The following is a 12,500-nucleotide window of genomic DNA, read 5'->3' as shown; positions in this document are numbered from 1 at the left end:
TCAACACAGATCAACCATCAGATTACCTTGTTTGAGTTAAGGGCGGTGCACACCTCTGATGCGTATAGGTGTGTGTGTGTGTACATCTGACTTGTGTAAAACACACACACACTTCTCCTGACGTGTGTAGTGGTTATGACTGTGTACTAACCTGTGTTTCGATGATGTCACTCATACCGTAGAACACCCATAATGTTTAATAGTCGTGTGTTTCCTTCTGATTTATGCAGAGATTTGTCAAAATGACTTTTTCTAAAAGGAAATCAGTGATAGGTCAGATGCTGTAATAAACCTTTTTCTCTAAGTGTCTTTGTCTTTCTTGAGTTGTATGGCGTTAGGTGAAAAGAGCATTTAGGCTGGAGGTGTGTGTGTGTGTCATCGTCAGACTACACACAGTGATAGAACGGGCCAGTTGCATAAACTTAGTTAAGACCGGTCTTATTTTAGCTGTAAAACTAGTCTAATTTTAGTAAGCCAGTTGCATAAACATTAAGACTGACCTACTTAAAGCCCTAAAAGTTAGACTGCCTACCACCTGAAATTAGATGTCTCTCCTAAGTCTGATTTAAGTCAAAGTCTAGGTCTATAAAGCCTATTTAAGCAACTGGCCCCAGGTACTGTACTATTAAACACATGAATGAATGTTGAAGAGACTTCTAGAAAAAAGAACAGTCACAATCTCTCACACACACAAAAGTTTTTTAGAAACGTATTTATTCCGTAAATAGAATTGTCTTGATAAACATCAGCATTTAATGAAACAGTTTGACTGACAGGAGAGTACAGTAACAGTAACATAACTTCTTTCAATAATGAGCATAAGAAAAGAGAGCAGGAAGACACAGAAGTGACACGATAAGGGAGGGAGGGAGGGGGGACATTATGACATCATCAGAGGGAGGGGGGGGGGGGGGGACTTTTATTGCCAATGAAATCACTTCAGAGATCTGTATACATTCAAACATTTCCCAAGACTGTCTTTTGTATAGTACCATGTATCGCCCGTTCTCCTCGACTTATTGACTGACATCATATGAAACAGACACAAGACATCAGATAATATAATATTAATAATAATAAACTAGATCTGTAGAAGATAGAAAGGGAGAAAAATAAGTACTGCAATAATAAATATACACCACCTTTGTCGTCACAACATACCAATGACCCAGGGGAGGCTGGTGGAGGTAGAAATCGGAGGAAGGGCTCATTGTAATGCATGGAACGGCATGAGGAATGGTATCAAACACACCGTCCCTCATTCGGTTCCATATATTACAATGAGTCCGTCCTCCGATTTCTACCTCCACCAGCCTCCCCTGCAGTGACCATAATCGATAGTAGTGCCAGATGGAGATGTGTCAAACTGTCGGTATCATGCAGAATAACGTTATCAAGCTCCCAACGATTTCTTGATGAATATGCGTCTCCCGTGTGACCTAAAGTGTCTCCCATGTGACCTAAGTTGCTGTGAGGTACTGTAACAACTTAAGCATCGTAACCATCGCTATAGAAACCCCCAAACATTCTGGAACGTTGCCCACGTGTGCTCCATCGGTGAGTGCTGACAGGCAGACATCGCGATAGCAAGTTTTAAAACGGTTGTCTCTCAACGACCCTCTAGACTAGACTTCCGAGGTGTTTACATAATGAACCTGTCCACAAACAACCCCTAGTCCCTTGCCTCTTAAGACACTAGTCTAGATCTGACAGGATTGGATAGGTCGAGGCAAGATGGCGGAAATCCCGATCTAGTCCTTCAGAGGGCATGGTGGAGCGCCCGCCATCTTGCTTAGACCTGTCCAATCCTTTCAGATCCACATTTACATTTATGGCATTTAGCAGACGCCTTTATCCAAAGCGACTTACAACAAATACATTTGTTTAAGTAAGTGAATCATCTATCCATCAGTCATCATAAGAAAAAGTAATCAATGCTCAAATGCAGTGTTTAGGGAGAAGGGGGTAGTGGTGGTTTCTGGACAGGGTCCACGCATATGGGCAGAGGGCTCAAAGCCACTGAGGAAAGAGAGATAGTTTATACAACTGTCAGTCATTGAGTTTCTCTCTCCTCCCTGCCCTCAACCAGCACAATATAGTAATTAATAAATATATATATATACACACACACACACACACACACACACACACACACACACACACACACACACACACACACACACACACACACACACACACACACACACACACACACACACACACACACACACACACACAAAGTGGTTAGTAACAGAACAAAGACACACAAGGCAACAACAAAAAATAACGACCCACAGCAACACGGTTCAAATGATTCCAATAGTGACGAGGCGATGATGGGAGGAACATGGAGAACAAAACAATGTGACATTTGAAACAAGAAAGAACGTGCAAGCAGGCCATGTGTGATGTCATGATCCGGGTGTCAGCTGATCTACAGCAGCTTCGGAAAGTATTCAGACTCCCTTCACTTTTTCCACATTTTGTTGTGTTATAGACTCAATTTAAAATTGATTAAATTGCCATCAATCCACACACAATACCCCATGATGACAAAGCGAAAACACGTTTTTGGGATATTTTTGTCAAATGTATTAAAATGTAAACACAGAAATACCTAATTTACATAAGAATTCAGACCTTTTGCTCCTAAAATGTGTTCTTAATGCAAGGATAATAGTTAGTGTGATTTGGAATTAATATCTTTGATTCCTATGCAAATCAGAGCCCCTATAAAAACAATTACACACTGTGTGGATCAGGTTGTCATTACAAACTGAGCAAATGGAGAGGAACAAAACTGCTCAGGAATGCGACCCTGAGGCCTGAGGAGACTTACAAAAAATCTACAAAGTTGAATGGTGGAGAGGAAAAGGCACAGTCGATGGGACAACACCATCTCAATCACTCTACAAAATTAGTCTATAACCAAGTAGCCAAAAATAATCCCTTAATGGAAAATAATCTCTCTCACATCCATAATTGTGTTTGAAACAATTAATTCAAGTGATACAGCAAAGAAAGTGCTACAAAGCATTAACTTTGGTGCAAATCCTGCACATGCAAACCAGAGACTATAAAAACAAAACATATTAATTCCAAAATCACATTAACTATTATCCTTGCACTCAGATGGACTCAATTCAACTTGTTGAGTGACTTGTTGAAGACATTTTTGCATTTGAGCTAATTTTAAGAGTGTCATAGCAAAGGGTCTGAACACTTATGTGCATGAGGTATTTCTGTATTTCAATTTTAATAAACGTGCAAACATTTCTAAAAATGTGTTTTCACTTTGTGATCATGGGGTATTGTGTGTAGATTGATGGGGAAAAATACATTAAATCCCTTTCAAACTGAGTCGATAACACAACAAAATGTGGGAAAAGTGAAGGGGTCTGAATACTTTCCCAAGCCACAGTACATGATTAACTGATTGATTGATTGATTGATTGATTAATTGATTGATTGATGTCACTGCGAGCTACTTAAAGGGACATTCTCTGACATTCTCCTGTCATGTACCTGTCATGTACCTGTCGTACCTCAAATACTCAGCTTATGTTCATGCACGCATGTTAAAAGGCATCTCTGGGCCAGTTCTCCAAACAAAAGCGACAAAAACAGCTTTTTCACGTTTTTTCATACCTTGTAAAATCAGGTACAGCATAACAAGAGGGATATGGCTTGATTCATTAAAGGCCCATTTTGGTTTTTTTCCTCAGGAAAGATGGTGGAACCTCCATAACAGTCACGTGGTGAAGCAGCACTAGAGTCCTACAGGCGGCAAAAATAAACTAACGTTTCTGTTTCCTCCCCACTCAGGGTCTTTGTATAGATACATCCTTTAAGTCTTTGGTACAATGGTTCAGTATATTCCCTTTGCTTGTGGAAGCAGAAGACGAAGACGGAGACTGAGAATACAGGGCCTCCCGCCCCCCCCCCCCGCTTCACATTCTTCTGTAGAGACAACTCGACTGTCTACCGGGCTCTGCTTGGGCCTGGGGTGCGGGTGCGGGTGCACAGTCAAGTGAGGGGTAGGTCAGAGTGAGGCCTTGCCTGGCCTGGGTTGGGTTGGGCTGGGCTGGTGGTGGTGGGAGGCTAAACCAGGGGCTAGAGGTTTGGGAGACTGCTCTCTGCCTCTTCTGGGGAGAGTCTCTCTCACTCTCTCTCTCTCTCTCTCTCTCTCTCTGTCTCTGTCTCTGTGGAGCAGTAGGGACAGGCAGCCGGGGGCTAGCAGAGGGACAGCACCGCTCTCGAGCACCTCAGCAGGTAGCGGCCTCGGTGAGTGAGGTGAGCGTCAGGTGAGCGTCAGGTGAAGTGAGGTAAGCTGTCTCTGTGTGGAGCAGTGGGGGGATGGGGGGGGGCTAGCATTGTAGGCTAGCATCTGGGGCTAGCAGCGTAGGCTAGCATTTGGGGCTAGCAGCGTGGGCTAGCGGCCCGGCTACTTCAGCAGTGAGTGGCCTCCATGGGCGAGAGTGTCAGGATGCTCCGGTCGTTGGAGTAGAAGGGCTCATCACTCCATGATCTGGAAGTGGCAAGAGGACAGGAATGAGAAGGGTTGTGTGTGCGTGTGCTTGTGTGTGTGCGTGTGTGCTCGTGTGTGTGCGTGTGTGTGCGCGTGCGTGCGTGTGTGTGTGTGTGTGTGGGGGGGGTTCTTGATTCTGTCTCACCACTAACCCTCCTGCTCACCTTCTACTGCCTCCCTGACCTGTCACCTGACCTATCACCTGACCTGTCTGCTGCACTACTCTTCTTCCACCTACAGGGGGCAGCACAAACGACACATTGAAACGGTCGTGACAACATTGTTCAAGTACTCAATTAATTCTTCTTTCCTCCATTCCTAGGTGTAATATTTGACCTGATGTTATTTGATTGGTCTAAGCTTCCCACAGCATTGCTTTCACCAATCCAGTCGTGTCAGACCAGTGATTCCTTCATTGAAGGGGAGGAGGGAAGGATGCACTATTTGAGTATTCGGAAAGGACCAGTGAGTGAGTGATGATGGTTAGTATTGGATGAAACAACATGGATGATTTGAACAGAAACAGAAAAAAACAGTCAGTCAACATCCCCATCCCAACCCCCCCCCCCTAAATATTAGTAAATATTATACTTTTTCTTTAAGTAATATGTAGCTCAGTTTATGGCTTTAAAGTACATAAAGGCAACATCTAAACTCTCGTAGATCTCTTCTTTCCTGCTAAATACAAAAATAGGTCTCATAATATCTAAAACATCTTAAATATATATATACTTGTATATCTACATATAGTACAAAAGTCTATACTATGTATGTTATAGCTGAAAGCCCTTGAAAAGCAGAGCTTGTATACAGTCTGCAAAGGCACAGGGCCATATCTAATGTAGCTGCAGTGAGCTAACATCGCCACCAGGAGGCATAGTTGAGACTCAGCAACATCTCAACCATCTTCATCAATAAACTTTTGGTCATTTCTATAATTATAAATATACTTTGAAACATACCCACATTCTAACATCTTTGGATCAAATGCATCAACAATATAACATCTTATACTTCCTATGTAGTTCAAGTCAAGCGCTTCCTTTCAGACAAAGACAACCGTTTTAAGATCTTGTACCTGTCCATATTGAGCAGTGTGTGAATTGAAAAATAGTTCTCTCTTAAATATATATGTGAATGTTGATTGGTGGAACAACCTTTTGATACCCAGCTAGGCCAGTCAGTTAACTATGGCTGTCATTCGGAACACAGCCTAGATTCTAGAACTATGGCTGTCTTTCAGAACACAGCCTCGATCCTAGAACTATGGCTTTCATTCAGAACATAGTCTAGATTCTAGAACTATGGCAGCTATCATTCCAGAACATAGCCATAAATTCTAGAACTATGGCTCTATTCTAGAACAGATTCTAGAAGCAGGCAAGCAGCAGAGCACACTGTCCTAAACAGTGGCCTTGGCACAGTGAAACAACCATCTTATGAATGAATAACTCATGAGCAAAGTTGAAGATTATTCCAGATTCTAGACAGAGTGGAGGAAAGGTGACAAAGGGTGGGAGAAGGCAGCAGAGCAGCAGGAAGAGGAGGAGAGGAGAAAAGATGAGGGGGGAGGGGGGGGACATAAACACACACACAACACCTGCTTAAACTCAGCATACAAAACACCAAAGGCAGCCCCCATGCAACAAGAGAAACCGACGGACAGGCCGCCTTCTCCAAAGCACCTATAAGGCTTCAGGTTTCACAGTAGAAAAAAATTGCAAAAAGACTCCAATCGCGCCCCCTGCCTTTTGAGACTACAGTTATGGATCTCAGTGTCTCTCTTTCCCTTTTGAGACTACAGTTCCCATGAGTCTCTCTGTCCGGTCAGGCCATGGTCCCCTTTGTCTCAGCTGTGGCGAGTTTACACTGCAGAATGGCAAGACAAGCATCCAGAGCTAGTAAGGGCTCCTATATATGTATTATATATGTACTATATATGTATTATATATGTGATATATATTCCGAGCATGGCCGGGGGGCTGGGGTGGGGTCCCCCTCCCCCTCCCCAGAGTGGCAGTATCCTAGCGTTAAGGCCTGAACTAGTCTCGGGCTTCGTTCCAACCGTCTACCCTTCTCTCTAATGTGCACACTTGTTCACTCTCCCACATGGATCCACGCTTGACCAGATGTAAGATCAAGAAGCAGGGGGGGTGTGGGTAGGAGTGCACACTTAGTAGTGCACACTTCAGGGAAAAGGGTAGAGCAGCAGCAACAGTCTATGTCTGTGCCTTCTCATCTCTCCGAGTGCTGATCTGACCTCTGACCCCAAGCAATAGAGGGGGGGTGGGGGGGAGAAGCAGCTGAGGCTGGTGGAGGTAGAAATCGGAGGATGGGCTCATTGTAATGCATGGAATAAGGAATGGTATCATCAATGGTATCAATGGTAGCCTGTCCTCCGATTTCTACCTCCACCAGCCTCCCCTGCATCCAACCGACTGAGCATGCTATCGTCCTCCGTACCAACAATCACACACACACACACACACACACACACACAGAAAACACACACACACACACACACAAGAACGTTGTCAAGTCCCGAGTAACAAAATAACCGCAGACCCAGAATACTACATCTTTAACAACGATCAAACCAAACGATCGGTCTAATCAATCTACAGCCAGGTTGCATTCTCGAGAATAAAGACCATTCAGCATGAATATATTATCATAGATCGATAAGATACTTGGATGAGAACCTCTATACTGGGAAACACAGAAACACTGACTCTGCAGGCTTTGGAAGAGGAACTTAAAACTTCAGAACAGAACACAAAGTCGATCGATCCACGTAGACGGGGGGGGGGGGGGGGTGGTGGAAGAGGACTTGAAAAGAAAGAAAAAGAAGGTAGACTAACATAGATATAGACAGAGCTGATACATAGATAGACACATCACTAATATTGACATGCGTGAGCATGTCCTTGCTGAATACATAGGGAAGAATACAGATGTGCCACACGGACCCTGGGGTAGTTGTGACGTTCACCACAGAGTACGCGATAAACAGAGGGGGTCCATGAAAGGCCATTAGAAGATCCTAACTCCCTCCCTAGTCCCTACCAACCTTTGGCTGTGCCTGGGGGGGGGGGGGGGGGGTTCTGTCAGTCAGACCCCGAGGGTGAGTCTACCCCAGTGGTTCCTAGCGAGGCGGGGCAAGGGGACCCCCCCTGGAGACCCTGGCCAACCACCCCCCCCCCCCACCCCCCACCCCACCCACCCCCTCTATACCAGGCCCAGGTAAGTGCACATCCTCCCCCTCCAGCAAACCCTCACTCCCCCAGGACGGTGGTTTCGTCCTGCTCCTGTTTGTAGGAGATACGCCCGCAACACGGGAGGCCGCAACACGGGAGGCCGCAGCACGGGAGGCTGCAGCAGCAGAGAGAAGAAGATGTAAGGCTGCGGCTGCGGCTGCGGGTGCAGCTGCAGCAGAGAGAAGAGAGGCTGCGCTCGCACCTGGTGATGCTGTTGGGTCGGGCCGGGTCGCAGCGGCCTGTCACTCGCTCCACCAGGCGGCCCAGCCGGGCACACCCGCTCTGGCCCTCCGAGTAGCAGCACATGGAGTCCACACAGCCGATGCCCTGGTAGGCCTCAATAAGCTAGAGAGGAGGGATGGAGGGATGGAGGGGGAGGTAAGGGGAGGGAGAGAGGGACGGAGATATAGAGGTAGAGAGATGAGAAAGAGAAAAGGGAGGGAGAGAGAGAGAAAGGAGGGAGAGAGAGATAAAGAGGTAGGGAGATGAGAAAGAAAAAAGGGAGAGAGAGAGAGAGAGAGAGAAAGAGGTAGAGAGCGAGATGAGAAGGAGACAGAGATGGAGAGGGATCGAGAGGATGAGGGAAAGAGAGAGATAGATTGGGGGGAGGGGGGGAGAGAAAGAACAATGACAAACTATTAGATTCAGCAGACATGGAACACCCACCGGCCCCCCCCCCATAGAGACAGGCCTCTGGCTGTCTAGGGTAAGGGAGGGAGGTGGGGTTGGACTGTGATCTCTCCACACAGTGATGGGGGTGAAGGTAGCCGTTTAGAACAACTCTTCTGTATTGGTTTACCTGGACATGGTAGCTGTCCTGTAAGCCAATACCCAAGGAGCTGTTCTTACCGGCGAGGGGTGAAGGGTGACGGATGTACAAGCTGTCATACACACGCATGTACGAGATGGCCAAGCTGTCATACACACACGCATGTACAAGATGGTCATGCTAGAGACTGACAGCAGGGGGGTGGAAATAAATAAAAATAAAAAATAAAAAATAAAAAATCAATAAATGAAAGTGATTGACCTTGCCTGTTCTTGGCCTCTCTCCCCTGGCTGAGTCATGTATTCACATCACACTGAGTTAGAGTGAGGTTGGTCTGTCTTGCCTGTCCGTCTGCCTGTCTGTCTGCCTGCCTGCCCGTCTGTCTGTCTGTTTGCCTGCCTGCCTGTCTGTCTTCCTGCCTGTCTGTCTGCCTGCCCGCCTGTCTGCCTCCCTGTCTGTCTGCCTCCCTGTCTGTCTGCTTCCCTGTCTGTCTGCTTCCCTGTCTGTCTGCCCGCCCGCCTGTCTGTCTGCCTGCCTGCCCGCCTGTCTGCCTCCCTGTCTGTCTGCCTGCCTGTCTGTCTGTCTGTCTGTCTGTCTGTCTGCCCGCCTGCCTGTCTGTCTGTCTGCCCATCTGCTGAAAACCCTCCTCACATTAGCCACTTAGCCTCAGCATCTGTTTCTCATAACCATAACTCATCGTAGCCTCCATCCATCCACCCGCTATCAAGGAACGCTAACAAACCCCCCAGGCTGGAGAACTGAGTGGACATAAAAACGCCCGGCGCCTCCGCGTGAAGGGAAGTCGATAGCTGGATCCCGGAAGGCTCCGGTCTCTTAAGAGGCAGCGCCGTGTTTCTCCTGAGTAAGCAGCGTTGTGCACTGCCACCCCCCAGCAGCCCCGAGAGGGCACACCCAGGGACTGCGTACGGTTTGGGGTTACACCTCTCTGTTCACACACCCCTCTCTCTCCTCCACATCACCCCCCCCCCCCCTCCCCCCAACCAAACTGAAACTACTGCATGTTGGCACCAACAACACTAAGGAGCTACACCCAGAGGTAGCATTGTGTTGTGGATATAACAGACGATCATCACCTGTACATTCAACCTACACTCCACACTATCCTCTCCAATCACACCTACACCGACACTCGTGGTCCTCTGTGGCTCAGTCGGTAGAGCGTGGCGCTAACGACGCTTAGGTCGTGGGTTTGGTTCCCGCTGGGAGCATATATACTGAAATGTATGCACTCACTGCAGTGTAAGTCGCTCTGGATAAAAGCGTCAGCTAAATGGCATATGTTATTATTATATTATTAATCCTTAAACGCTACCATAGGTAAAAAATATGGGTGTTAGGGTTAGGGACTTATGACATATTGATATATTTATTTATTTTTACTTTAAACATGGCAATCTCACAGGAACCGTATATATATCATAGACTGAGTGTTTCTACCTTGACCTGAGGGCTAGGGAATCATCTCACCATGGTTTAATGTTGGGACAGTGAATTTGGCCACCTGCTGCTGCTACAACAGTGAGTTAACCTAGTGAAATCACCTCCCCCACCCCCGTCCAATCAAAACCAGCGAGGTTGATCAAGGTCTCACCGACAGTTATAGTAGATGATTACATCATCGTCATCATCATCATCATCTTCTATATGACTTTGCAGCCCATGTAGCCTTCGGTAAAAACAGGCACATCTGGGACTATCAACAAATCATCTTATTGTTTCCTCTCTAGTACAGTTATCACGGTAACCTTGCTACTGATGTGATTCGATGACTTTTAGTTTTTTTACGAAGTCAGGCATGATATGCAAAAGTTAAATAATGAGGAACCGAAAAGAGAAGAAAAAAAAAAAAGAAAAAAAAAACTTAGAAAGGCATTTCATCTAAAATAAATAAATAAACAAGCCGAAGAAAAATCCAAGATAAATTAAAATATCAATCAATGATACAAATACTGGTATGATAATGTGATATTCATGTAGAAAAACACAGCATACTATTGTTTCATATTGCTTGAAATTATCTCCCAATAGAATACAAATAATCGAGTCCACCTAAAGGATTATTTCACGTCTTTTGCTGGTTTAAAGACATAATAAGCCATGAATACCAGGGGAGGCTGGTGGAGGTAGAAATCGGAGGACGGGCTCATTGTAATGCATGGAACGGAATGAGGAATGGTATCAAACACGTGTTTGGTACGATTCCTCATTCCGTTCCATGCATTACAATGAGCCTGTCTTCCGATTTGTACCTCCACTGATGCATACATATTGCTTACCCATACATACAGATGGACAATGAGAAGAATCATGACTGTTCAAGGCACCATGCTGTGTACAGACTGGATGACAGGACGACTTAGTGAGGACAGGACACAGAACCAAACATGCCAGCATTCTGGATCTGTACCAGCCAGGGTGAACCCTGAGAGGGGACTATAGGAGTCCAGGTTTCACCCCTCTCCTAGGACTCAGGGTGAACCCTGAGAGGGGACTATAGGAGTCCAGGGTTCACCCCTCTCCTAGGACTCAGGGTGAACCCTGAGAGGGGACTATAGGAGTCCAGGTTTCACCCCTCTCCTAGGACTCAGGGTGAACCCTGAGAGGGGACTATAGGAGTCCAGGTTTCACCCCTCTCCTAGGACTCAGGGTGAACCCTGAGAGGGGTGGACCCTGGACTCCAAAAGTCCTCGCTAGGAGAGGGGTAAACCCTGGACCCCTATAGTCCCCACTAGGAGAGGGGTGTACCCTGGACCCCTATAGTCCCCACTAGGAGAGGGCTGAATCCTGGACCCCTATAGTCCCCACTAGGAGAGGGCTGAACCCTGGACCCCTATAGTCCCCACTAGGAGAGGGCTGAATCCTGGACCCCTATAGTCCCAACTAGGAGAGAGGTGAGCCCTGGACCCCTATAGTCCCAGGTAGAGTCTGAAGGATTGGAAGAGTGGAGATGTTAACCCCTAGCTACTTTCTGGGGGATGGGAAGGGAGGAGGCTGGGGTGGGGTGGGCCCTGGTCCCAGCTGGGAGGAGGAGAAGGGGAAAGGTAGAGAGGAGGGTGGGCTCTTGATCCAGAAAAGGATGGCACTGTGCAATGTTGCAGAGGTAGAGGGCAGAAGCATGTCAGGAGAAAGGGCTATATGGGCATGGGCACGCACACACGCTTGCACACACAAGCCAGGGCCAGGAAATGGCAGTATGGCAATGCTAGTACCTAGGGCTGCTGGGGGGGAGGGGGGTTGGGGGGGGGGGGCAGCATCTAGCAGTTGCCAACGGTCCTCCCCTCGGCTCCTCTTGGCTTAAGCAGAGTCATATTCTGAGGTGACTGAAACCTCTTCCTCTTCCACCTGGTAGGACAGCACAGACACACCGCCGGTCAGTTGCTGTGCCTGGCACAGACAACCTGCCGGTCAGTCAGTTACTCTCCCCAGCACAGAACAGACATCACACAACATGCCGCCAGACAATTAGCCAGTCAGCCAGCCAGTCGCTCTGCCCAGCACAGGCAACACACAACAAGCTGCTAGTCAGCCAGCCAGCCAGTCAGCCAGTCAGTCAGTCAGTCAACCAGCCAGCCAGTCAGTCTCCCAGCCCGGAACGGACAGACAAAAGGTAAACCAGAACCATAAACACAGTGACAACTCTGTATTTGGCTCCGAGTTAAAACACAACACTGAGCAACGCTCTCCTGAACGCAGTCCCCAGAAACATACTGTACCCCCATGAGTGAGCAGAGAAACCACAGCAGCCCCGTGTACAAAACCCCACCGAACAGGCCAGGAGACGGACGGGGCAGGCGGCGCAAAGCAGCACCCATCTATTAGCGTCTAAAACAATTAACTAGATCTCCCTCTGAGAGCCTGGGCACAGAGACGTCCAATTGGACAAACAGCCATGGCCTGTTTAGCGATTCGCTCCATCTCCCACTTA

At 47.2% G+C, this 12,500-nt stretch overlaps 1 protein-coding gene across 1 annotated transcript in view; it reads right to left on the bottom strand.

The window, feature by feature from the left end:
- Positions 1-710: 710 nt before the first annotated feature.
- The window catches only part of atp11b (ATPase phospholipid transporting 11B), a 52,369-nt gene continuing 40,579 nt past the window's right edge, over positions 711-12,500 (bottom strand). The window contains exons 24-25 of the mRNA XM_083694764.1: positions 7,988-8,130; positions 711-4,528 (exon numbers count right to left, since the gene is read on the bottom strand). Of these exons, the coding sequence (XP_083550890.1) occupies positions 4,450-4,528; positions 7,988-8,130 (222 nt within the window). The 3' untranslated portion in view covers positions 711-4,449. The remainder of the gene's footprint in view (positions 4,529-7,987; positions 8,131-12,500) is intronic.

Source organism: Argentina silus (genome assembly GCF_951799395.1).
Source record: "Argentina silus genome assembly, chromosome: X".
In the NCBI taxonomy this organism is placed as follows: domain Eukaryota; kingdom Metazoa; phylum Chordata; class Actinopteri; order Argentiniformes; family Argentinidae; genus Argentina; species Argentina silus.
This window is presented reverse-complemented; position numbering and strand designations above follow the sequence as displayed.